This window comes from Vulpes vulpes, chromosome 4 (assembly GCF_048418805.1).
Source record: "Vulpes vulpes isolate BD-2025 chromosome 4, VulVul3, whole genome shotgun sequence".
Taxonomy (NCBI): domain Eukaryota; kingdom Metazoa; phylum Chordata; class Mammalia; order Carnivora; family Canidae; genus Vulpes; species Vulpes vulpes.
Window position 1 is genome coordinate 63218568 of NC_132783.1, and position 27480 is coordinate 63246047.

General features: G+C 48.4%; 1 protein-coding gene and 1 long non-coding RNA gene across 5 annotated transcripts in view; both read right to left on the bottom strand.

The window, feature by feature from the left end:
- GPR137B (G protein-coupled receptor 137B) overlaps nt 1–27480 on the bottom strand; it is a 45471-nt gene that overhangs the window by 12974 nt on the left and 5017 nt on the right. For 3 of the 4 annotated variants that reach the window (XR_012001058.1, XR_003236524.2, XM_026008727.2), the window contains exons 2-5: nt 12678–12727; nt 7273–7495; nt 5073–5222; nt 2902–3030 (exon numbers count right to left, since the gene is read on the bottom strand). Coding sequence is in view for 1 of the 4 variants with exons in the window: in XM_026008727.2 (XP_025864512.2) it covers nt 2902–3030; nt 5073–5222; nt 7273–7495; nt 12678–12727 (552 nt within the window). In the remaining 3 variants the exon portion in view is untranslated. Of the gene's footprint in view, nt 1–1994; nt 3031–5072; nt 5223–7272; nt 7496–12677; nt 12728–27480 lie in introns of all 4 variants that reach the window. The other variant, XR_012001057.1, reaches the window with a different exon arrangement.
- LOC140598602 (uncharacterized) lies at nt 15704–19525 on the bottom strand. Its single transcript, XR_012001059.1, has 3 exons — nt 19453–19525; nt 16977–17140; nt 15704–15821 (listed from the first exon to the last, which is right to left on the bottom strand). It is a non-coding gene; the product is annotated as an uncharacterized lncRNA (long non-coding RNA).

Below are 27480 nucleotides of genomic sequence, written 5' to 3' on the forward strand. Positions count from 1 at the left end.
GAATTAATGTTTTTTTAAAATGTCACACACACAGCCCCCTCCAAACAAGAGCTTTTGGGGGTCCTCAATAATTTATCAGTGTAGCCCCAAAGATCCAAAACAATCTTAATAAAGAAGAACAAAGCTGAAGGCATCATGCTCCCTGATTTCAAGCTCTATTACAAAGCTACAGTAATCCAAACAGTATGTTATTGGCATAAAAAAAAGACACGCAGATCAACAGAGCAGAACAGAGCCCAGAAAGAAACTCACACTTACATGGTCACGTACTTTATGACAAAGCAGCCACAAATACATAATGGGGGAAAGAACAGTCTTTTCAATAAACGGTGTTGAGAAAACTGGACAGCCACATAGAAAAGAATGAAATTGGACCACACACAAAAATTAACTACAAATGGGTTAAATACTTGAATGTAAGAACTCCTGAGAGCAAACACAGGTGGGAAGCCCCCTGATGTCAGTCCTGGCGATGATAATTTGGATTGAACACCAAAAATAAAGGCAACAAAAACAAAAATAAGCAGAACTACATCAAATGAAAAAGCTTCCACACAGCAAAGGAAACCATAAACAAAACGAAAAGGCAACCAACTAAGTAGGAGATGTTAGAAATCATACATCTGATAAGGGGTCAATATCCAAAACATATGAATATATAATTCAACAGCAAAAAAACAATCCAATTAAAAAAATAGGCAAAGGACTTGAAAGACATTTTCCCAAAGACCTACAGATGGCCAACAGGTACCTGAAAAGATGCTCATCATCATTCATCATCAGGGAAATGCAAATCAAAACTATAATGAGCTACCACCTCATATCTATCAGAATAGCTAGACTCAACTTGTGTGGAATCTAAAAGCAAACAGAAAAGCCTCCAACATGGATACAGAGGAGATGCGTGGTTGCCTGAGGTGGAGGATGGGGGGTGGGCAAAATGGGTGGAAGGGATCAAAAGGTCCAAGTTTCCAGTTATAAAATGAGTAAGTCCTGAGGATGTCATGTACAGCATGGTGGCATGGTGACTATGGTTAGTAACAGTGTACTGCATATTTGAGAGTAGAGTGGAAAGTTCTCATCATGAGAAAAAAAATATGGTAACTGTGTAGTGATGGATGTCAGCTGGACTTATTAGGATTATTTTGCAGTATACACAGATATCAAATCACTATGTTATACACCTGACACTAATAAGTCAATTACAGCTCAGTAAAAAAAAAAAATTAACCAATGTAAAGTGTCCTGAGACCAAAAAGGTTAAGAACCACGGCTCTAGATCATACTCTACACCTCAGATGTATTCAAGCACAATAACCGAGTAATCCATCTGCACAGAGTGTGTCAGGGATGCCATGTTTCCCCAGATAATGAGATCCAAGAGTACACATTAGACATTATTCTATACTCATTTAGTAAAATAGTACTTTCAACACTATTGCATTAGCCTTTCTCTGGTTAAATTCAGAAATCTCTCTCCCTCAGACTGCCTTGGGTCCGAAGGCCCTGAAACTCAAGCTGATGAAAAGGTACAGTGGAGCCTGGGGAAAGCCCCCTAGAGCCCAGGGCTCACTATACCACAGTCAAGCAAAGTACCCAGAAAACTCTAGGGAAGGAAGGAAAACCAGGCAACTGGACTCATGGCCTAGAATCCACTGCCTACCTGTCCCGTTTCTTAGCCAGCACACCAGAAGTGTTTAGGATCTGACTTTACAGACGCCACCAGCTGTTCCCAAAGTAAGCAAAGGTCAGATGAAATGCAGTCCCACGGTCCTGCAGCTAAAAATAATGGAAGGGGAGGAAACAGATCCCGAGGTCTAGAAAACGCTGCCCACCACCTTCTCTGCAAGGGCTCCAGTCAGGCTGTGCTGCTCCACCTGCCCCAGGCCAGGCTTGGTTTTTTGTTTTTTGTTTTTTTCCCCCCGTTTCTGGCTCATCAGTGACTATCCAGAAGTGATTAAGAACAAACAAACAAATAAACAAGGTAGGGGCACCTGGGTGGTTCAGTTGGTTAAGTGGCCAACTCTTGCTTTCGGCTCAGGTCATGATCTCAAGGTCGTGAGTTCGAGCCCCGAGTTCAGCTCCACACTCAGTGAAGAATGTGTCTGAGATTCTCTCTCCCTCTGCCTCTCCCTGCTGCTAGCATTCTCTCTCTCAAATAAATAAATCTTTTTTTTTTAAAAGAAAAGAAAAAGAAACAGGATAAAACACGACAGGTTAGTTATTGTATCTGTGCTTTCTTTACCACCCACCCACACTTGGCTCACATTGGCCAAAAACCATTCACTACACTACCTTTTGCTGTGGATTTCCTAGATCAGTGACTCAAAATTCTACCACTTGTTAGTGTAGCTGGAATAATTTAGGGAACAAAAGCTTCCAGGAGTTTCCTCATACTCACAAGTTGTACATTTTTTGTCCTGTTCTTATAAAGACATTTATACAAACCTGGCTGAGCAGAGACAGGACTGACCCAGGGGAGCAGGAGTAGCATCCCTCAACGATGTTTTCATTTCCACATCACCAAGTTCCCAACTCACCGTCCAGCATCACATGGGGGTGAACAACTCAAGCACCATTTTCTATTTCCCTTTGCTAAAATAAAAGCTCATATATTTAGTTCACCTCAAGCCAAACCTCAGATACTGGTTAGACTGCTGTTGCATTAGGAAAAATAATCACTATCTCCAAGCCTTGAGATGCAAATTTCATTTCTTCTGTAAAAGCTGAAAAACACATTTCCCTCAAAAAGAATTAAGGGAAAAGACCATCTCAAAGAGACCAGGGAACACATCACAGCAGGATGGAAGGGGCAGGCTACTGAAATCTAAGAACAAAACCCACTTGCATGTTTCATGATTAGAAGCAGGCGATATTTTCCACAAATATAAGTTTACTTACAAGGTCCTTTGCAGGGGTCCTAACTCGGAAGAAGTAAACGACCAAGGTGGTAGGTAAGAGCTCCCACACAAATAGGACCACGCCAAACACCACATAGCCAGCATCGCCCAGCTCATTCTTCAGATCCGCCTGTTGAGAAGCGAGGGAAGGACATGGAGTCACCACACAGGGGGTGGAGGAAAGAAGCTGGATTTGCTCTGTCCTAACATGAACAGAGACTAATTCTAATACAGAATAATTCGTTTCCCCTACAACATGCATGTTCAAACCAGGTGGTACTGGTGGTCAGGACCTCCGGTTGAGAGTTAGCCCAAACACACAGCATAGATAATTATCTTTAAAACAGTCAAAGACAGGAACTGCCCACCTCTGATGTTTTATGACTTTACCCTCCAAAATCTCCCTTATATCCAAGTTAAATCTCTTGAATTTAAATTGATTTTCTTCCTATCAGACAAACGAATAAAGAGATGCTAGGTCACCCCCTCCAAATTTTTGAGAGCAACATTTAACTGTGACCTTCTGTCTCACCTTTGGGATAAACACATCAATGTTTAAACTTCTCTTCATATTAACCATATCCTGTTCTTTACCCGTTAGAGCTTATTACAGGCTAGCTTGTCTGGAAAATGTCCAGGATGTGTGTCTGGACCAGTGAGATGGCCAAATGGGCCCGGTGCATAGTCTGTCCCCCTGCTGCAGGACAGGGTGGGCGAGTGAGGAGCGTGCACAGTTGCATCTGGGCAACCCTCCCACAAAGGCCAGCATTTCCAACCAAGTACACCAAATCCAAGCCATGAAGGGCCCATCACCTAAACCGAATCCTACTGCATCGTGTTTGAAGTACAGTAGCCAAAGCTGACCAGGCTGCCATAGGCAGCTGTCTCTCCAGCCCCGCACATCGTGTTCCATCTCTAACTCATCTCAGTAGTACACTACTCTTCCTTCTACATAATAACATGCCCCTCATGACTATCTGTTAGGTTTGGTCCTAGATTATTTTGGTTGTAATAACAGATCTAGATCCTCATAAATAAGTACTCCCCTAAAGACAATAGAATTTTTAAAACTGTTCTATTTTAAGGCTGTTATCATTATAAGCCCTCAACTGAAAAAAAAACTGAAATCCTTATTTTGTTAAAACCTAATCTCTACTGTTTAATGGGTGTGGAGTTTCAGTTTGGGAAGATGAACAGGTTCTGGAACAGTGGTGATGGTTGCCCAATGAGGGGAACATGCTGAACACCAGTGAATTGTATACCTGAAAGTAGTTACGACAGTAAGTTTTAGGAATATTTTACCACAATTAAATCCTTTTGTGTCTTATGAATAAGTCTCTATTGTTTATAAATTTTTATATCTTTGATTTTCTCAAAATAAGCCACACCTTCAAGCAATGTATCACCCCAATTTTTCCCATCCTGTACGTGTGGGATCGGTCTGGGTGGTGGTGGTTGGCTTAATCCTTCCTAATTCTGATAATTTCCTCTTCTGAATTTCACCTTAACCTCATATGTTTATTGGCATCACTCAATGTCTTCTTCTAGAGTCTTAACCTGGTCCAGGGTTTGAGCACTGTTGGGATTTTAGAAGTGCATTTGTATATAACTGAACATGTCACTACCTTTGTTCATTGCTTTATAATTTATAATTCATGAATTTCTAGAATATTTTAAATGGGAGAGAATATTATAGGGAGACCTCGGGTAAAATGAACTTTTACCAACACCTTCAAATTCCCAGTCATTTCTGTCTAGATTTCCTCAAATGCTGTTAGTTTACATGCTCCATTAAAAAAAAGTCATAATTTCACATACTTTCTGAAACCTATGATCTATTTTACCTTGGCAAACTTCACCCTTTAATAAAACCATCTTACATTTATATGGAAGTACTTAAAAGCCCCAGAAATTAGAAATATGTGTGTGTGTGTGCCTGTGTGCATGTGTGCACACATATGGGCTAGTTTTCTCAGAAGACGTGAGCTGGAACCAGGTAGGTAGTACGATCACATTTTACAGATGAGGATGCAGGTACCACACAGGTAAGTGACAGTCAAGGTCATCCAGCAATTTAGCAGCAGAAGCAAGGAGCTTATACCTCTCTGCCACATGGGATCCTGTGAAGCAAAGAGTCGCCATTCAGGTGACACCTCACTGGCACCCACTGACCTGATCTGATACATTGTACCAGTCATAATCGAAGGAATGGACATTCTTGCTCTGAGAAAATGACAGGATGAACAGGTTGTAGCAGGCTCGGGAGGTATAAAGCAGGATGACGGTCACACCAATGGCAGTCACTTGACACACAGAGGAGCCCTGGAAAAGACAGAGCCATGAGGGTTGCACCCATTCCAGGCCCAAGACACCAGCCTCCTCCCAGAACCCAGCCTGTGTTCAGAACTAGTAAACCCTTCGATCTCAGAGGCACACGCTGCAGTGTCCACTGGCCTCTGCCAATACCTTCCACCCTCAGTCGTGAAGCCCACAGCCCCTTCTAAAATTTCAAATTTTCCTCAATAGATGCTTCAAAATCTGGGAGTTGATTTGGAGATGCCTTAAAATATGGGTCATTGGCCTAAAGCCTAGGTTTCTAAGAATGAGGAAGTCAGATGGCTTATGCTGTTCAATTTCCAAGATGACCTCCTGACTTATGAACCCACTGCCCAGTCCTTGGCCCAGGGACAACTCATCTCAACAGGATGGTGGCTGGGAGAGCGATGTCCCACTGATGGCGGCTCTGGGCTGGGGTGAGTGGGTGGAGGTGGGGAGGGGTACTTCCTCAAGTTTCAGAAAATTCTAGGCTGGAAACACTGGAATCCCAGTATCACTCCAGACTTGGAATTACACGGAAATTGGTGATCTGTCCCCCAATTGATGAAGCTGACAATTTACAGTCAGTTAAAGGGCCCCTACCTACAAATATGCTGGTAATGTAACCAAAAAATGGAAACTGATTTTTGAGATTTGCATTTGGAAGTCACTAATTAAGATATTTCATTTTGCTAGTAGAAGTTTATTAGCTTGTTTGCCACAGAGGTGATCTAAATGGTAATTTGACAATCTGGAATGTAACCCCTCCTGTAAAAAACCACAATTCTGTTTGTAAAAGCCTTGGCTAGCCCTTACGCGGGAGACAATAAAAACAACAAAGTCGAGGCAAAATCAAGTCTCACATCTGTCCAGACTGATGCCTGAGAAAACTGCCCCTGCTGTACCCAAGTCTCTGGGGACCCTGCCAGAGGTCAGCCAGATCCCAGAGGCCTGCAGAGGGCTCTGTGTTCCTGAAGTCAGAGGCCCAGATTTTAGCCAACTGGTCAGTCCTGAAGACATGATATTGTGGGAGACAGAGCAGCCTCAGTGTCTTCAGATGAAGACTGATGAAGGCCAGGTGGGCAGCAAGGCAAAGAAGGCAGGCGAGGGGGTCTGCCGCAGGACCCAGTCCCGGTAGGCTGGAAGCCGCGGAGCTACAGGACCCACCCAATCCCTGCACCCGTGAGAGCCCCGAGGTCCCCAGAGGTGAAGGGCCAGGGGCAGGTCCGCTCCCAGCCTCCACATGTCACCATGCTCCTCAGGGAAGGGAGACTGGGATCAGGCTGAGCAGAGGCACCTGGGCACCACAGCCCCAGGGAGCGTCCCTGCCCTGCTCCAGAACCCTGGGGAGAGGAGGGAGAAAGCGCAGATTCCAGGGCGTGCAGCACGGCAGCAAGCCACGCTTCCCCTCCATCACGTCTGCCTCTGTCTCTGGCCGATCAGCACAAGAGGGACCTGGTCCCCGACTCCCAGGGGCAGTGTCCACACTGGAGTGTGTGCTACCATGGGCGCGTCAGTCAGTGTCGGGGTGAGCCTGGGGCCGGACCACTGAGTCCCACACCTGGCTCTCCATCAACAGGCCGCGTAGGGCAACCAGGGCAAGCTGCTGAGCCCTGCCTCGGTCTCCCGGGCTGTAAAGTGGGGCTGATACCTATTCCCAGAGACCGGTGAGGACTCTGTCAGCTTATGCGTGTAGAACGCCAATCTCATAAAAGTGCCTGGAACACAGGGGACACTAGGTGTGTGATTCTACTAATCTCATCAGCACAAGCAATCCCCAGACTCCTTTGAAACGTTGGTTAAACAGTGTATCTATAACCCAGAGATTTGCATCTCTGCCAGTAATTCTGCACACTCCAGTACACTCCGAGTCACCTCGAATGGAACTGCTCTCGCATACCAAGTTCAACAAGCTCCGCAGCTCTGCGTTTGGACAACCACAGAATGGCTAATCATTGGTGGGAGGTCGGGTGTGAAAGGTATTTGCTGAGCTCTGCTGGCCACCAGGGAACGACTTTTAGAGTAGTGAAGGGATCTCGACCCCATTTCTACCTACCTTTGACTCCAAGTAAATGTTGGCTAAGGACATCTTGGAGATTTTGTAGAGGCAGATGGAGAGAGAGACGGCACACAGCACAAAGAGTGTGTCATTAATGGCCACACGCACAGAGACAATGGCCTTCCTCTCCCAATTTCCTGTCTTCACCAGCACTGCACAGGTTAAATTCACCAACAGGAAAACGAGGCTGATGAAGAGTGAGGCCAGGTAGAGGGGTAACCTGGAAAGGACCAGAGGGAAATGTCAGGCACTGTGCCCTATCTGCCAGCTGCATGTTCTGGATCAATCCAGAAGCAAAATGCGGTCTTTTTTGTTTAAGTGCTAGAAGCAGAATATGCCAAAGTTAACAAACACCTAAGAGGCCAGATTTTGGAGGCAGCTGGTCCTGGATTCAAATTACAGACCGGCTACACGAGGTATCCTGAGGAAGGCACCCTCTGAGCCTCGCTGTTCCTGTGTCTGGGAGGTTTGTGCAGATCGGTCACAGCACCTGCCCAAGGCTGGACGGATGCATTTTCTACGTGTAGGTTCTTGGAGCCACAATTTCCTCAGTGCCTGGTGTGAGGTCCACAGCGAGACTTCTCAAATTTGCTAAAACCAAAGTCAGCAGCTTCACACTTCTCCTCAGGACCATCCATACTGTTCACTTCCTTCAATAAAAAGGAAATAGGGAACAGACTCGCTTGGCTCAGAAACAGACTGGGTCTAAGTTGAGTGTGTGAATCCAGAAGATGAAAACTCGCAATGAAAAGCAATTCTGAAGCCACAGAGTTTCTTCAAAAGCTGTAACAGACCAGGACACAGAATCCTGGATGACAGTCCCGACTCTGGACATCGTGCCACTGACAGGACCCATGGAGGGGGGCAGAGGGAGAGGAATGGGAGAGGGCGCAGAGAGAGAAAGAGAACATGTAAGTGAAGGGTGAGGAAGCCTATAAGTCAACACCCACCACGGGGCACCCATGACAGCTAGTACGATGTGGCTCCCTGGCTCCCCTGCCATCTCGGATTTTCACACAATAGCAACCAAGCCTCCACCCCACCCTCTTTCCTTCCCCCATCTGCCCAGCGTGACCCAGAGACACACGGAGCCAAGACATCAGGCCAGTCTCTCAGCCACTCTGGGCTGCATGTCCTTTCTAAAAAGAGAGATGACTCCCATTCTGCCTCAAAGAGCTCTGTGAGAATCCAGTGGGTCCTGTGCCTTCCTATCTTGTTACTCCTCTGTCCTCACCCCCAGGGAGACTTCCCTTTTGTCAACAGCAACTTCTAGAAGGTTTTCACCTCATCCTGTCATTCCTTCCTCCACAGGTACTCCTCTGCTGACCCCACATTCCCCCAGGCCCCCATGACCTACTCCCAAACTCAGAGATGTCAACTCTTGACCACCATCTTCCCTCACCTTCCTAGAGCTCCCTACACTGGCCTCATGTTCCTCCATCTAAGCCTGCCCCAGAATAGCCCCTGGTTCCTTTTCCTCAAAGTGATAACATCCTTGGCTCTCTCCTTTACCCCCTGGTTCCTGGGAAATGCATTCACTCTAACAGCTTACATTAGTCTCTGTAAGACTAAGTTCATGAAGCTCATTTTGAGCCACTGGCCCATCCTCCATCCAGACTCACGTTCCAAACAGCCTGCCCCTGAGGCCCTGTCACCTCAAACCATGCCCATGCCTAACTCCCAGTGTGCCTCTCCCATCAGTCCTCTCAGTTTTCCTATTTCTGTGAAAGGTCTCACAACTTTTTTTGAAGATTCCTAAACTGTAAAGTTCTTCTTTGACCACACCCCCAATTTAATCAGTTGTCAAGCTCAACAGATTCTTGATTCCTGTTCCCCTAACTATGGGCCCACTTTCCCATCCTCACCAACCACACAGCCCCATGCTTCTGCCAGAACCAATGTGATGGTGTCCAGATTGACCCCCACCCTTCACCCCACCCTTGCGCCCTCCAATCCCCTGTACTTCCAATCACTCTGTGGAGCCAGGTCAATCAATAGGCACTCCACATGCAAATTAAGCCAGTCTGTATGCTGGCCTGATGCCCATCCAGGTGTCCCCACCTCCCCGTCTTTTCACAAGCTGATCTTTCTGCCTAAAACTTTCCTGTCCTACAATTTCTATCCTATCCTGCTCTGCGAGCCTCTAGGACCATATGCTAAACAGAATTCAGCCTAGTTTGTCTTTTATTTTTCTTAAGATTTTGTTTATTTGAAAGAGAGAGAGTGCATGTGTACATGAGCAGGGGGATGGGCAGAGGGAGCCCGACTAGGGGCTCAATCGTAGGACACTGGGATCATGACCTGAGCTGAGCTGGCTGGTATTACCTTAAAGAAATACACTGTGTTGTGAGACTTGGTCAAAGTATCCGCAACAAACCACGTAGTCAAAGTATTCGCCCAACATTAAGGTGAAAGTCAGAAAGCAAAATCATAAATGTGGCAAAACAACTCCATCCTGGGAAATGTATATGAAAACCTACAATGGAAACCGTGTTTCCTTCAAATTGGAGGGGCTTTCTGTGGGGAAGGAGAGGGGAGTCCACTAAATTTGGTTTCTTTCTTTCCACATGTCTGTATTTACAAACTTCCAATCTTCTATTTTATTATTTTTTTTCTAATGAGCTTATATAACTTTTATAGTGGAAAAAAATACCTTGCAAAATTCAACATTTCCCCCTGGGCCTGCAGTTCTGGAAGAAAGGGAGAGATCTAGAGGTGTGGAGAGAGCACGGGGTGGGGGGCACAACAGATATAATCACAAGGGTGTGTTTCCATGGCAACACTGTTTTGCACCCTGCCCAGAATTACTTCTTCTCAACTCAAGCCACAGAGTCAAGATAAATAGTCTATCATGAGATAAAAAAGACCAAAGGAAAAGGAAAGCAGCAGGACCCTGCATCTGGGAAGATGACTTTGCTTGTGACCACAGAAGGATGGGCGCCTAGCTGGTCTGCAAGCTCAGAGATGAGTCTCTAAAGGCAGCTGCCCACGTGCGTCTGGGACATAGGTGCCTGGCTTGAGGGCTGCCAGCTAATTCAGCACGAAACAACTCTGCTACCTCCTACAGTGAGGGGATAGTATTGATAGCCTGTAAAGCATTGTTTAAATGTCTCTTCTGAGATCTTAGATTCCTTACAGAATGGGAAAGGCAAAGCCCGGTTCCTTAGGTTTTTCACTTACCCAAAAACTCAAAGATGGAGGAAAACAGTTAAAAAGGCTTAAAATCAAAGTATTCTTAGGCACCCCCATGTCTGGCGTTCACACTTCCCAAGCCAAAGATTGAAAAATACAGGCCGAGAAAGAGGAAAACTGAATCACATGGGCACCAACTCCAGCAAAGCTGAGAGCTAGCTGACGTAGTCAGGGAGAGAGGACTTCAGTGAGAAATGAAGTGGTTCTTGGTTGTGCTGAATGTAAATCATCTTCAAAAACACTGAGTGGCTACAGGAGTAGCTTCTAGTAGTGAGAAGTTTTAACCAGTTCTAAACTCGTGGCTGGTGGTTCATTTCAAATGAGTTGTGGTTCAATTAGGAAAACCAATCTATTCAAAAGCCATCATATCAAAGCATCTCAAGGGATAAATCATGGCCTGAAATATCTGCAGTGGCATCTGGCTTCGGAGAAGTGGGGAACTGAACAGAGAATACAGAAGATGTGCCTAAACACAAATAACTCTGAGGATTTCTTTTTTATTACGTCAGAGTTAACAGGCTTCTCCCATTGAAACTTCACTCTCCTGGCTTCAAGAAACTCTTGTATCTTCTCCAGCCTGAATATCTCATCCAGCTGAACTTCTCCTGGTTTTCTGCCTTCATATCTCCAAATCCGCTCCCATAAAAAGCAGCCTATCCTGCTGTCTGCACTTTAGTTCAATGATCAAGTACTGACCCCCCCTCCCCCCACACTCTCATCTAATAGACTCCATCCCCCAAGGACTCAGAGGTTGGAAACTTTTGGAACAGCCTTCCTTTCTAACCAATGCTTTCATATTTCATTTCTAGAAGGTATCTCATTACCTCTGCCTCAACCAACCACTCTCAAAATAAGACTACTCCATGATTCAATCAAAATATTTTTCCTCCTCCTCAGTCTTCACCCATTCTTGGCTCCTCAGTCCCCCTGGTTGATCTACATTTCTAGTCAAGAGGATGGAGGCAGAGATTATGGGTGCAGAGGAATAGCCAGATAAGGGAGGGGATCACGCACTTGGAGCTGCTCCTTTAAGCAGTTCTCTTTAGGACCAACATGTTTTCATGGTGGACCCTGAAGTCCCAATTGAGTAGTCTGGTAGAAATATGTACCAAAAAGTAGTGAGCAAAGACATCAAGATCTGGTAAAAACAAAACAAAACAAAACAAAACAAAACAAAACAAAACAAAAAAACAAACATGGCACCATGAGTCTTATGACTCGTCTCTTGGCCAGAGAACTGTCATACTACTTTCTGAATTTGTTTCCTTGGATATAAAATGGAGATTAAAATGTACATTTTCATGATCTTAAAAGTTCTTATCACAAGAAACAACAATTTTTGTAACTGTGTATGGTAAGGGATGTTAACTAGAGTTTCTGAGGTGATCATTTTGCAATACACACGAGTATCAAATCATTCTGTGGGATACCTGAAACTAATATAATCCATATTAGATTATATCACTTATATATCAATTACATCTCAATAAAAATACTTTCAAAATTTTAAATAAGAAGTATTTATAAATTTAAAATTATATATTTAAATAAAATATAAAACACATACATTTTTACATATTTTTTAAGTAACAAAAGAATTAAACTTTCATTTTGATTCAAGAAGATAAATGGCCAAAATCGCCTTTCCAGAAATGTCTGCCCATGGCAGTGGAGCTCTCCTGGGCAAGGGACACCAGAACACTGTGCACCTGCCTCATGTCTGCTAACTGCCTTGTCTCCCTTCTGACCCTTGGCCCTCTGACCAAGTCTGAGCATTCTTCAAGCTGCTGGTTCTTTGCTATTGGGAGTGCTGGGGTCACAGACCTCTCCAAAAATTTGGGGAAATCTACGAACCCTCTTCATAGGAAAAACATGCATATCTACCTCTTCATATAACTTGGCATGTGATTTAAGGCATTCTCTTCCATATTATGAGCCTCTCTTTTTAGCCCAGCACTGACTGACTTCTTCCATAAAATTCCTGTGACTCTCACAGAACATAGCAGCCCAAGGCGGAGACTGCCCGTGCTCCGGAACATCCGCTACTCTGCCTGATGCTGTGAGTTTCTGTGTTGTTTAGGACATCTTTACAGAGTGTTTGCTTCTTGCAGACGCAGACTATATTTCTCCCTCAGGGTGCCTAACTGAGTCCTAAATAGTCAGAAATATATTTGCTGAATGAAGATGGAAATCCCCCTCAGGGTACTTACCGGTATTTGAGTAATTCTGGAGAATATTTTGACTTGGCTTTGAAAATCACCTGAAATGACAGAACAACATGGTGGGTTGGAGATACGGTAAACAGACTCCAACAAACCAATGACATCACTTGGAACTCTTCTTTCCCTTTCTACCCAGCTTCCAGGGCAATTTCTGAAACTGAAATGGTTGCTTTGTTACAATGTTTGTTAAGCTAAAGATTTTTTTTAAGCCATCCACACAATTTCAAAAGATATTTTTTAAATGATGAAAATGGTTTTAAAAAAGGGGGGCGGGGAGTAAAAGTTTTACTGGTCTACTACTGCCAAATATTTCTCTTATAAGATTCCTATTTGAACTCATATTTCCCATAGAGATAAACCATCCACTCTCACCCTTTATTAGAATTTTCACAGGCACCAAACTCATGTTGTTTGAATGTAAATGTCCACCTACCCAGGCCTAAAATTTTGAGCATGTTTTCAATGTCTCAGGGCCATAGAAGTATCAAACGACCATTATCTATAGGAGAAATGTTGTGTGTTGGGATTTCTCCATATCTTTTGTGCCCTGCACAATTGCTAATGTGTCCACCCAGGGTGCAGGGTCCAGCCTGGCAAAGGCTCTCAGAAGGCAAGGAGGAGACAGAAGAGGACGAGGAGGAAGAAAAGGAGGAGGAGAGAGAAGAGGTCAGAGAAGGCACATGGCAATTCATGCTCCAGCTCCAGCTATGACATGGCCGCTGTCCCCTGTGTGTGTATGGGGGCTTCTGAGGCAAGCGCAGGTGGACCACAAAAAATTAAAAACAGAACTACTCAACAATCCAGTAATTGCACTATTGGTTATTTACCAAAATAACACAAAAACACTAATTTGAAGGGATACGTGCCCCACTATGTTTATAGCAGCATTATCTACAATAGCCAAACTACGGAGGCAGCCATTTGTGACAACATAGATGCTGAGTGAAATCAGCCAGAGAAAGACAAATACCATGTGATTTCACATAGATGTGGAATCTGAAAAAAACAAAACAAACAAAACAAATAAGCAGAATCTTAAATTCAGGGAACTGATGATGGCCAGAGGAGAGGTGGGTGCGGGGATGGGCAAAATAGGTGAAGGGGATTAAGAGGTACGAGCTCCCTGTTTTAAAATAAGTTAGTGACAGAGATGAAATGTACAGCATAGGGAAGATAGTCAATATTGAAATAACATTGTATGGTGACAGACAGTGTCCACACTCATCATGGTGAGCACTGAGTAATACGTAGACTTGTCCAATCACTATGTTGTACACCTGAAACTAATATAACATTGTGTGTCCACCGTACTTCAATTAAAAGGAAAAAAAAAAAAAAGAATCACACAGCCAGCTTGCAAAGATGCAAACCCCACCACCTTCGGAGAGGCCAACCCTGTAGGTGTTGGGAGGGGCCCAGGGAGAGGCCAACCCTGTGGGTCTTAGGAGGGGTCCAGGGAGAGGCCCTCCATGTTTATAAGTTCCCCAGCCCAAGTGATTCTGATTCAGCTAGTCCAAGGACCACCTCTTGAGAAATACTGCTACTCTTGAATAGTTCTGCAATCATTAATTTAAAACACGATTACAATAGCGAGACGACATAGTCAGGGCATGGTGCAAAGAACAAAGATTAGGGCATGATCAAGGTCCACGGGCAGCCCCCCAGACACACACATCCCTGCCCTCTCTCCAATCTCCAGTACCATGCTGCCAAAGGAGGGCTCTTAGGAACAGACTCTGTATCTGGGGGAGGGGGAAGCACAGATGTTCCCAGAGACTTTACAGTAAGCAAATCTACCAATACCGCCCCCACCCCCATCTTTAAAACACGTTTTCAGAGCTTCACAGGCAAGCATTCTAAACTTATAAGCGATTTTGTTTCTTTTTTTTTTTTTTTTAAGATTTTATTTGTTTATTCATGAGAGACAGAGAGAGAGAGAGAGAGAGAGACAGAGACAGAGAAGCAGAGACACAGGCAGAGGGAGAAGCAGGCTCCATGTGGGAGCCCCACGTGGGACTCGATCCCGGGTCTCCAGGATCAGGCCCTGGGCCGATGGCAGGCGCTAAACCACTGAGCCACCCAGGGATCCCCACGATTTTGTTTCTGACATGAGTTTTGTATCTGTCCTAAATCATTTTTGGAAGGAGGTAGGAAGTAGGGGTTTACATCACAAATAAAATATCTGCTAATAACACAAGTAGGTGACACAAAGACACTGCCCTGATTCTAAAGGGGTCCTGAGTCCAGCATTATCTGACAAGGCTCCTCTGGGATTTTAGCAAATCACATCAGCTTTGGTGTTTCTCTGCAGCCCATAAGGAGAAATGTTACAAAACAACCTCTCTTAGAAATAAGGAACAGATTAATACAGGACTCCAAAGTTTTGCTACAAAATTTGGCTGATTCATACAACATATAGTGATGGTCTCAGGAAAATGCTCCTTAAATAGTACTTGGATATCTCACTTTTAATAATTATTAATTATTTTAATAATATTTAATAATTCTGAATTAATTAAAAATTCACAGATATCAAAATGCAGAGAAGAAACTACAGTATTTTTTTTAAGGTGCTTGACCTTGTCGGTACGCAAGTATTTTTAATATTGTGCCACACTTAGTGGGGCTTGGTCAGTGGCAGGTTTCAGGTCAAGTGACTCAGTCCACTCACACACACCAGGTTTATCCCAGTGCTCGTAGACACAGCCCGAGAGCACTCCATTTGATAGCATCCCCCAGATGGCACACAACTGAATGGTTGTATCCTGTGGGCTCAGCTCTGTGTAAAGTACTGCCAGAACTGAAAGAAAAATATGAGCAGTCCTGCCTTCAGTGGGCCTATAGCTGGAGAGGAGAGGCCCAGAGGGGACAAGATGGGATGCAGACCAAAAAGGCTCCAGCCACAGCGTGCCCAAGCTCAGGAGCAGACATGCAAGTTCCACATGGGCACCTCCTCATGGTGGGCACCTTGGCTTCCTCTGCTCCCTGGCCCAGCACTGTCCCCTCTGGCACTTACAGCTCCTGCTGGTCTTCAGATGGCAGGAAGGAGGAGTATGGGTGGATCAGCATCAAGGTCATGGCAAATCAGGCTCTCTGCTGGCTCCCACCATCAGCCAGCACTGGGTCTTCGGGCTGGAATGTGCAGAATGAAATACCCAGCCAAGAGCTGAGCAAGGAGAGAAACACAGCCCACCTACTCACCTTCTTTATAAACCAAACAAGAGACACATCCTGACTTCCCACAGGCCCTTAGCCTCTGTAGCTCTATCTGCCCACGCTCTACTGGGAGTGGGCTGAACAGAGTCAGGTGTGGGAGGACAGCCTCCAAGGCCAGCCTGGACCCAGAACCCTCTTCCTGGGACATGGTGAAGGACGGGGTTCCCAGCCATGACCGCCAAGTATTTGGTCTAGTTATTCAAGCCTTATAAGCAATCACATGCTTTGCCCCTACAGTTCCACTTCTACAAATTTATTCCAAGGCAAGGCTTCTCAAGGTGTTCTACAGAATTGAAACTAATAAATGTTACCAGAAATAAGTGTCATGTGATCAAGCAAATTTAGAAGCTGCAAGGCTAAATGGTTTTTCCCTGCAGGAATTTCCTAGTCTACAGAAGACTAATACGTGCTGTAAATCTTCAAGCAAAACATACAGCATGTGCAATTTCCCAAACTTATCTGGCTGCTTATGGTCTTCTGAGTGTTCCGGGGAACACAGTTTGGGAAATGCTGCCCTACACACTAAGCATGAGCGGACACTGTTCACCACAGTAATTACAACACAACAAACAAGAAGTGAGGATCACTTTAAAACAGGGACAGGGACTTAAACAGGAACACCAGCCAGGCAGCACACCAAGCCTGAGGAACCCAGGGGTGAGGTGTCCCACACCAAGAGGGCCCCGGGGCCCCACCCATAGAATTCAGACACCCCCCACCCCCCGCCTGGAGGGAAAAGGCATCACCAGGGAAAGGCAAAATCTGATGGTAAGTAAATCACTGGATCCTCTTGAAACTAAAAGCCAAGATGATAACCACATCAAAATATCAAAATATAAGCCTTGACCATGGTTTGCAAAAACTTGATCCACTGCTGAAAATTTGTGACAAATCTATGTCTTAAATGCAATTCAAGCTGTGCTGAGAAAATCTTCCTCTGGCACACAGATGTTCCCAGAGAGTTTACAGTAAGCAAATCTACCAACACCCCCCACCCCCACCCCCTTTAAAACACGTTTTCAGATCTTCACAGGCAAGCATTCTGAACTTACAAGCGATCAAGGAACTTACAGATTCAAGTTCCTTGAGGTTGTATTTAGGGGCACCTGGGTGGCTCAGTTGGTTAAGTGTCTGCCTTCAGCTCAGGTCAGGATCCCGGGGTCCTGGGATCGATCCCCACATCGACATCGGACTCCCTGCTTCTCCCTCTGCCACTCCCCCTGCTTGTGCTCTCTCTGTGTCAAATAAATAAATAAAATCTTTAAAAAAAGAAAAAAAGTTGTATTTAAATTCTTGGCATTTTAAACTGCAATATATACATTCTGTCATTGTATTCACCCATACCCACATACACACAAATACACACACGCACGTGTGCACAGACATGTATAAGTATATACATATGTATATATTTTTTACAATTTTTGTCTCCATTAATTAAAGTGTATAAACAACTGGATCATGTTTCCAGCAAAATAAATCCAAACTCTTCTATCCACCCCCTCCCAAATCTGTGCTTCAAGAGACGTCATTAAAGGTTGATTAGTGCTCAGAACTGGAGCTAAATGTCCTGGGTAGCCCCTGCTTTCTGGCCTGCCGGAGATCCCTTATCTGGCTGTCCATCTCCTACAGTCTGCACTGGCTCCCACTGACCTCAGCAGGAACTCAGCTGGGAGGAGACCTCTCCTGAGGGGGAGGCAGACAAAGAGTAATTACCCTTTCCTATTCTACAGGGCTCCTGACAGCATGGGCCTGCCTCCTCGGTACAAAGCCAGACCTGTAAAATCAGAGACCGTGTGAATAGCTAAGGAAAATCTGAGGCCAGACAAAAATTCATATCATTCTACGTTCAGAATGATGATGTTCACACAGGTCAACAATATGGTGCGCTGAATCTGGACTCGGGAACTATAAAAATGGGAAAAGCTGGTCTCTGACCTTAAGACACTTGAATAGATCTGTGTCTTAAGACACAGACATGCCAGCGGCATGAGGAGAGTAGAGGTGTGGAGAGGTGTGAGGTGATCGGAGGAGGTGTGAGTAGGTGTGGGGAGATGCGGACAGGTGTGAGGGGGTATCGATGGGTATTAGGGGGTGTAGACAGGTGTGAGGGGCTGTGCAGAGGTACATGGAAGCATGAGGAGGTGTGGGGAGATGTGAGAGGATGTGAGGGGGGTTTTAGGAGATGTAGACAGGTGTGAGGGGGTGTGGCTAGGTGTGAGGGAATTTAGACAGGTGTGGGGGGGGTATAGACGGGTGTGAGGAGGTGTGTAGAGGTGTAAGGAGGTTTTGGGAGGTGGGAAAGGGTGTGGAGAAGTATGAGGAGGTGTGATGGGTATCTGAGGTGGTGGACAAGTATGAGGAGGTGTGGACAGGTGTGAGGAGATATGATAGGGTGTTAGGGAAGCACAGAGAAGTATGAGGAGGTGTGAAGGGGCACGGGAAGTGTAGAGAGGTGTGAGGGGGTGCAAGGAGGTGTGATGAGGCATGAGGGGGCGAGGGGGCTGTGGGGAGGTGTGAGGGAACACGAGGAGGCACGATATGGCATGGGGAGGCGTGCAAAGGCCCAAGGAGTCATGAAGTGAGAGATGTGAGGAGAGGAGGCTGCCAATGGGGGCCCTCAGCACCAGGCCGAGGCCAGAGGCAAGTCTGAGGCAGGTCAGGCCTGAGCAGGCTCCCAGCACAGCCAGAAGCGCAGGAGGCGCTGGGTGGAGGTACCACAGTCAGCAAGCGGCTGCACTCCCAGAGGAGGCCTCGATGCGGACAGGCCCGGGATGGGCACTGCAGGCGGAGGGCACCTGTGGGAAATGGAAGAGGGCGGCTGCTGGGGGCAGGGGTGGTGGTGGTTGGGAACTTGGTTTTAAGACGGAGAGACCTAGAGGTAACGAGAAGAGGTCTGTGCCCCAGACTGACAGAGGGAAGGAGCAGCTGGACAGCAGGGGCGTGGATGGTGCCCCCGGAGGGAGGCAGACGGTGGAAAAACTGAGGCAGGAAGGAGAGCCCAAGAGGGGGTCCCAGGGGGCAGGGGGAGGTGGCCCAGGGGACCATGAGGTCAGCCTGGAACCCTGTCCTGAAGGGAGAGTCCCAGCTGCTTCTTGGGGAAACAGAAGGGCGAAAGAAGGAGTGAGGCCTTCTCTCTCTGCCACCCCTTCGGCGTCTTCACAGGTGGTGAGAACACCAGGGTTTTCCAGAGTCGCCGTGGCCTTGAGGGCTGCAGCTGGGGCAGCGCGGGCGAGCGGCACTGCCATTGGGCCTCCCCAGCATTCCCGCCCCTGAGGCCTGCTCTCGGGGTCCTTTCCGCTGCCCAGAGTGGCTGCCTCGGATAGAAAGGCAGGCGATTTCCCAAGTCGCTGGGCTTGAGGATGTCGCTGTGGGGGACCCTGGGTCCTTGGATTCTGATTTAAGACCCAGTTCCAGGAAGGTGTGAGGTAAAGCTGGAAGCTGCCCCAGGTTGACCCCCCTGAGGCTGCAGCAGAATGTGGGCACCCCTCCCCGACCCGCGGGCCTGCCCAGGGTCCCCTCAGTAACCCCAGGCCCCTTGTGTCACCTTTCAGATGACGCAGGAGGGCCAGCAGATGACGCCCTTGCTGGGACAGAAGCAGAAAGGCTCTAGAGCGGCTGCTGACCTCGGCCTTCCTCCCCTCATAAATCCTAGTTGCTGACCGCATCACCGGCCATGTCCTACCCTTTGAACTCCTGCCTGCTGCCTGTTTTCCCTCCTGCTGACTCAAGCTGGCATTTGCTGCTTCAGGGTCATTTTTCCTAATGTCATGTTGGCTGCTTCTGGCAGAGACGTCCCATGCTGTTCTCTGTGGATATGACACTGTCCTCCTGCCTCGGTGGCCCCAGCAGCCCCGGCCGCCCACCGGGCACGGGAGTGCCCCCACAAACACCTGAGGTCCCCTGAGGCCTTGGTGATGCGTGTGGGGGCCGAGCGCCAGGCAGCGCACAGCTGAGGAAGAGATGATTCCAGGGAAAACTTGACGTTACAGGCAGAGGCCACCTTCCACAAGAGTCTAGAGTCAAATGTTGGGTATGCTGAGGCCTGCTCTCGGGGTCCTTTCCGAGACACTGTCCGCTGCGCATTCAGCGCCACAAGCTCTCTGTTCCCGCAGGCGGTGTTGGTGGCGACTAAATGGAGTGCGGCGCTTCCAGACTTGCAGCTGACCCGGAGTCGCTGTATGTAGCCATCCCGCTCCGTAAACCCCACACCGAACAGGACCTGGGTCTCGGGGCTGCGCTGCCCTGGAAACGAGCACGCGGAGAGGACACGCCCTGCCGCCCCGCCCGCAGGCTCCCTGCCCCGCACCCTGGCTGGGCGCACCTGACCCTCTGTGCCCGGACGGGTGGGCTGAGGCCCCGGGGAGGCCCTCCCGGGAGCTAAGCAGGTCTGAGGCTGCGCACACAAGCAGGTGGAAGTCAAAGAAAACCAGTAGGTCTGTGTTGCTCACTGGCGCACTCTCTTTAAATGCATATAAGCAAATTCGCTTGAAAAAGTTACACATTTCTGGAAGGCTTACGCTTCATTATAAGGTATGTGTCACATATACCCAAAGAAATTACCTCACCAAGGCTCACGTACCCACCACGCGGTCCAACCTGTAACTGCCATGTTTGCTCCAGTCCTGTTTTATTTTTAACACATAAAATAGATATCAGTGAAGCTGCCCCAGGCATCTGTGTCTCCAGTTCTAATCCCTCCCTCCTCTGCAGAGGTGATCACTTTCTGAATCTAGCCCTACCGTACCCAGGACGCCTTGTACTTTGTGTGTGCGTGCATTCCCAATAAAACACAGCAGCTCAATAAGCCTTACAACAATACATACGTAGTACTGTCTTGTGTGGTTTTTCACTTCATCTGAACAGCATGAATACCATCCACACCCTTGTGCAACTTGTTTGTTCACCCATCACGACTTGTTTGCAACATCTCAAGGTTGAAACATGCATTCTCACTAAGGCCCAGTGTCCCACTGTCAACAGGTCACAGCTGAGTGTCCATCCCTGGCACAAAAGCACAAAAAGAGTGTGGACTCAAGCTCGCTCACCTGGACTTGAATCCTGGCTGCACCACTCATCAGCTGTGTAATTCTGGAAAAGTTACCTAACCTCTCTGTGCCTCAAGGGCCTCATTAACCACAGTACCCACCTGGTCAGTTCTGTGAGGATCACGTGAATGAACACACACCTGGCACTTAGACAAACATGTGTCACTGCCTGACACTCTGTAAGTGTTGATGCATTTGCTCCCCCTGTTGCCATTATCAGCCCTTGTATATGTTCTCAAACCATGACTCTAAATGCACCACTACTAAATTGTGACCACAGAGGCCTTCCTGACCATAAAAGGAACTTTCATATTCAGAAAGGTTAGGAACAATGACACATTCGCTGTTCACTTTTATGGTCCGTCTGCGCTGCCCACTTCCTGGTATGTTGAGGAAACATGATGCAAACCCTTGGCCCTGATCTCCCCAGGTGATAGTCACTGGTCAGCTGGCTCCATCAGTTTCCATGCACTGAGCACCCTCACCCAGCAGAGCAGGGTGACATGACGATTAGAGGTCCCAAGACCAAACACAACATTGCTCCCTTTCTGCAATCCCCGAGGTTGAGCAAAAAACAGCCCTAGGGTGTCAGCCATCCAGGTCAGCTCTTTACGAAAGCGAGGGCTAGCACAGTGTCTTCATGTATGCAGAGGCTGTCTGTGTACTTAGAGCTGTGGAACCCCATGACGGACAGAGGCGTACGCTGCAGGTGCCATATAATCCCAGGGTGCAGCAGCCTGAAGCCGAGGTGTGCTCTGTCTGGGTCCTGGGCTGGCCAGGTGTGAGGTGCCTGCAGGGAGGCAACTGGGCTCCAGGGTCAGGGTTTCACCAATTCAACTCCTGTCTTTGAACATGGTAAACTCACGGCTCAAGAAGTGAGTCCTGCTCATGTCCAGGCCTCAAGCTGTCCCAAGGCCACAGACAGGGCCCCCCACACTCGGGTGAGTGGCTTGCTCATGTGATCTTGGGACCCAGACAATGACATTGCCTCCCTGCTGCACGTCTATCAAGCCCAGAACTCTCTGCAGGTGCCGTTAGCCTCCTCCAGCCCTCCCGGGAGTTCCGCTGTCCTGTCCTGTCTGGCTGACCTGACACCCAAGATGCCCTTCCAGGCGCCCACATGCCTGCACATGCACGTCTGTGTCACCCACACGATGGGGCCAGGAGCTGGGCCTCATGCCCAAACTGCCCCTGACTCTCAATGTTCACCCAGCGAACAGAGAAGGCCTCACATGAGAGAGCCATCTCCACTTGCTTCCTCCCATCCTCTCCTGTTTCCAGTCCAGCCAAGTTCTGTTCTGCCTCCACCCCTCATCAGCATCCTGTCCTGTCCTTGTCAACAGCACCGGGCTCCACCTGACAGTCCCCACACCAGCCCGGCCGCCCAGAAGGCTCTCGGCCTGCATGGATTAAGTCAGGCCAGCAGGCAGCCCAGGCGTGGGTGGGGGATGGCAGGTGGGTGGTGGTGGCACCCCAAAGAGTGTACCTCTGTCCAGAGGCCTCACAGTCAGCCAGCAACACCCTGAGCCCTGGCCTTCCGTTCCCTTGCTTTTCCCTCTTGTTGGGCACCTGGCATCTGGATTCGGAGTGTGGCCAGACAGCCATGAACCTGCTAGGCTCAGCCCCAGTGACCTCTCTTCACCTTTCTGGGCCTTGATGTCTATCAGTGAGACCAAAGGGTTAGTCCCAATATCCATTCAGCTGCCTTTTACCTTTAAAACTCTAGGACCTGAAGTGCCTTCCCCAAAGCCAGCCTGTGGCCTCTGCCCTGAGAAGCCCCACTGGCACCACTACAGCTGTGCTTCACAAGTGGCGTGGGCCCCACCTCTCAGGGGAGGAGGAGGGGAGGTGGGCCCAGCAGCCCCCACACCAGCCTGAGTCATGGAAGCATCATCCCGCCCCTGGCCTACCTACTCCACTCTCACGGGGCCGGATGGAGACTGACCACGCAGATCTGCCTCCCTGGCAGGATTCTCTCTTCAGCCTCGCGATCAGAAAGGACCTTGACCGCACAAGGTGCCGTGGTCATCACTGTGTTTCTGAACCACTCGTACCACAGCCACCACCACGCATCATGATCTGTCGGTCAAGGCCCTGCCTGTAATTGTTTCCAGATGTGTGTAACACACACGTATAAAAGAACACCTGAGGAGCACGAAGGACACCTCCACCACGTGAGCACGCTAGGAGAAGCTGCCATCAGCAGCCATGAGGACGCTCTCGCCAGAGCCCAAGCATGGTGCACCCTGATCTCAGACTCCCAACTCTAGAACTACGAGGTATACATTTCTTGAAGCGCAGAGTCAGTGGTATCTGTTGCAGCAGCCCGAGCAGACTAAGACAGCATAGGCGATGCTCCTCAAATCCTGCCGCTGACAGCCCTGCCCTCGGTACTTCCCAGAGAGGAAGCAGTGCGGGCTGACAGCGGGAGCCAGGCCTCCTTCTGCTCCTGGAGCTGCCCCCAGCTCACCGCAGGCCACTGGGTGGGGCCTCCAGGGACAGGGACCAGGATGGTGAGAGACAAACCCACATCCCATCAGAAACAATGAAAGGAACTGAGAATGTCCCACCCCAAGCGGACAGTACCTGGGAGGATGCATCAGCCATCACATCTGTGAAGGGCTGTCCTGTCCTGGGAGGAGGGACTGTATCTACTCGGAATGGCCCCAAGGGGAGGACCGGGACCTAACCAGACTTCCTCCAAGCACCACCTTTCTGTTCTGATGCTATAAAGCTCAGGAGGCTGCTGCCATGAACAAACCAGAGCAAATGGAGTTGCCCAATCATTTTTTAAAAGATTTTATTTATTCATGAGAGACAGAGAGAGAGGCAGAGACACAGGCAGAGGGAAAAGTAGGCTCCCTCCGGGGAGCCTGATGTGGGACTCCATCCCACAACCCTGGGATCACGCCCATGAGCCAAAGGCGGACACTCCACCACTGAGCCACCCAAGTGCCTCTGCCCACCCTTTAAATAACAGCAAAAGCCACTGGTTCCTTTAAAACATGCCCCCTAATCATAGATATGGAGTGACTTAAGCCCCCAACCTTCTATTGGAAACATCCTATTTTGTGTCACTGCTATAAGGACTGTCACCAAGTCATGCTGGCCAAAGGCACAAGAGCTATTCATCATGTAGTCTATTTTCCCACTCAATGCCAACTTCCATCAAGGCAGGAGCTATGTTTGCCCTTAATCTTGTCTACACAGCATTTAAAGAAAAACAGGCACTCAGAAACACAAGACAGGACATCACCTTAATGTCCATCAACGGGGGAAAGGGTGACCGCCTGTGGCAGACACTTACAACAGGGTTTCATCCAGCCTCAGAAACAAACAATGTCATGACACCTGTCACAACATGGATGAGTCTCAAAAACATCACGCTCGGCGAGAGAGGCCAGGCACAGAAGGCCACTTACTGTGTGATTCCCCTGATGTGAAATATCCAGAACAGGCAAATGCAGAGACAGAAAGCACACTCATGGCTGCCCGGGGCTGGTACAAGGAGGGGTGGGGGGTGGTTAGGAGAGATGGAAATGTTTGAGGATTAAACGGAGCTGCTAGTTGCAGAGCATAAATGGCCTGAAAGCTAAACTGTATATAATACGATGGTTAATTTTGTGTTATGTAAATTTTACCTTAATTTTAAAAACACACTTGTTGAATGAATGTCACCATGCGAAAGCTGTGTGTAGGCAGACGTGTGCCATCTCCTCTGTTCTGTCTGCCACCAGTCATGCATGATGCCTGAGGGACAGAGCAGCCCCCCGACAGCTCTTCAGTCTGGCAGCCCAGGAGGGCAGCAGGAGGTAGGCACAGCCTGGGATGCTGATGCCATTGGGTGGGGATTTTTGCCCTGTGGGTCACGTCTAGCAAGTGTGTCTGCTATTAAAGTGGCAGAACACTGATGACATCACAAGACATCAAGCCTCCTCTGTGTCTCCCCAGCCCCTGGCAGGCAAGGGACAGGTTCCCTTCTGTGTGCTATGGGTGGCGTGTGGCTCACAGCACTCCCGTCTCTGTCTGCCCTTCCCCGCCTCAGGTCCCAGGCACCTGCTTAGGTGATCAATAAGATTTGCTCAGAGCATCTCTAAGGGTGAGATGAAAATCCAAGCCTGTTTCCAACTTGTCCCAGCAAAAAACAACAGGATAAAGATGGGCTGGGAGCTTGGTGATAAATGCTGGGTTTGTTCTAATCTTGTCCCAAGGACCAAATCCAGCCCACAGCCTGTTTTCATATGGCCTGTGGACTCAGAGCAGCTTTTATCTATTAAAAGAGAAGTATTTTAAAAAACACACACACACACACACACAGAACACACAGCAGAGACTGTATGGGGCTCACAAGGGCTAAAACACCGACGTGGGCGCCTGGTGCTCCTTCCTTTCTTGTGGCTCTCCATGAGCACATTTGAAGAAATCAAGCTACTTGCCGGGAAAAACCACTCATCCTTATCTGTCCTCACTGGTTAACAGACTCTAAACTTTAGCCCTGGGATAAAGAAAAAGTAAAATATTCACAAGCCTCTGCAGACTTCCCTGAGTGCCAGTGGGCCAGGTGTTGTCTGGCTGCTGGCCGAGGCTATCTCTGTCCCGAGAGGACCGACCTGTCGAAACGTCAGGGCTGAGACCCACAGACCAGGAAGAGGCTCCCCTCCTCTCACTGGAGCTGCAAGGAGAACAGGAACTCACTGACCAAAGCCACTCTCCAGATCACATGATCTGTTGTTCTCGAAAACCTACGACTCTCTGAGTGATGTCACATGGATGGGTAGCCTTCCCTTCTGCCAATGTCCTTCTCAGGTCAGGCCTCACTGTCTGGCCCATCGTGTCCGTGGTGAGTCCCTCTCGGCACGGGAGGCCTCAGGGTCAAGATGAGAAACATATGACAGCCCCCTTGTTGGGTGGACACCTGCTGCTGGACACAGCTGTGGGCAACCCCTCACCCTGGGGAATAAGCGGGCCCCTACTGTTCCCTGCTTGTCTGACCCAGGGAAAGCCCAGGGAGCTAAAAGATGCCACCAAACCCTGTAGGTGGCAGGGTGTGTGGGACCCAGACCAAGGCCCCTGATGGGGACAGGAGCTGCAGGTCTGTGCTCAGTACACAGGAGGAAGCTGGCAACACTCAGCTCAGCTTCTGCTGTTGAGAAATTGAGGCAATTGGGGTATGCCATGAGTCTAATCATTACCAAGAGTGTGGAGGGCATGAATGAAACGTGGGTCAACTTAGGTTGGCACTGAAGCAATTATAACAGGAGCAGAGGGAAATAAAACCTTGTGCTTCAAGGAGAGATCCTGGGCAACCAGGCTGTAGGATCAGAAGGCCTTTTCTGGGGGAAATTTTTAGAAGTGAGGCTGGGAAGCTACATCCTGGGAGGGGCTGGTGGCAGATGGTAGACTAAATGCAAATAAGGAAACTTTTCCTGGGTTCCGTGTGTATGCCCCTGCAGAGGCGCACGTGCACACACACACACAAACACACACACAAGCACACACACACATACACACAGCTCTGGAGGCAGGGAGCCCACTGAGTGACCACAAGGACCCAGTGCCAGGGACCAGGAGCTCACAGTTGTGATGCAGAGGTGAGGCCGAGCATATTCCCTGCTCTGGTGTGAGTGTCTGGTCCCAGCTTTGAAATAAGGTACTTGGGGAGAGTCAAAGGCTTGCCTTGTACGTTCCTAAGCTTCTTTGTCATAATCACCAACAGGCCTAGAAGTGTCTCTCCTTACAACTCCTGGCACACAATAGGTATTTGGTAAACGTTTCTTGATTAAATTGGCTGCCAAGAGCCACAGCAAGATTCACTTATTCCTAAACTCAGTATCTCCCTTTTCCTGGTAGGGGTGGAGAGAGGGTCTCTGGATTCAAGTTTGGCTGCCTTGGAGTCTCCTATCGGCAAGGATGAGAACAGGAGTGCATTTCGAATTCGGGGTAGTGTGTGCAGGAAGCACAGGCTCACAAGGTGCTGGGCCTTGTCCCGGCTCTTCAGGCCAGGGTGGGTGGCCTTGGATGAGTCACTAGAATTCTCCTGGCCTCTTTTGGCTCCTCTGCAAAATGAAGGGCTCAGCCCCTGAACCTCTTACTTCATCCCAGCTCTGGGCTTTGGGAGCTGGAGCTGTGAGGAACACTCATTTCCACACTCTTCCCCCAAGGGCAGGCCGAGCACTGCTGCCATTTCACACACAGGAATGCTGCTGCCACATAGTTGTAAAAGTCATTGTGATGACACTGTGGGGTAACCAAAGGCAGAGCCGGCACTGGGGTCTGACCTTCAAGACTGTGGTCTGGTATCCGGGCAAGAGCCAGAGTCCCTCCCACCAGATGGAGAAAGACTACCTTTGCTGAAGTGCAAAGGTTTTGCAACAAAGAAGTATCTCTTTCACCTGCTCCAACTGGGCATGAGCACCGTGGTTGCCGCCTTCCCGGAGAGAAAGGTCAGTAACCAGCCATGGAGGCCAGGATACAAGCTCAGCTCTGCCCACAGAGTCCCTGCTCCTTCCATCTGCAGTGCTGCCTCC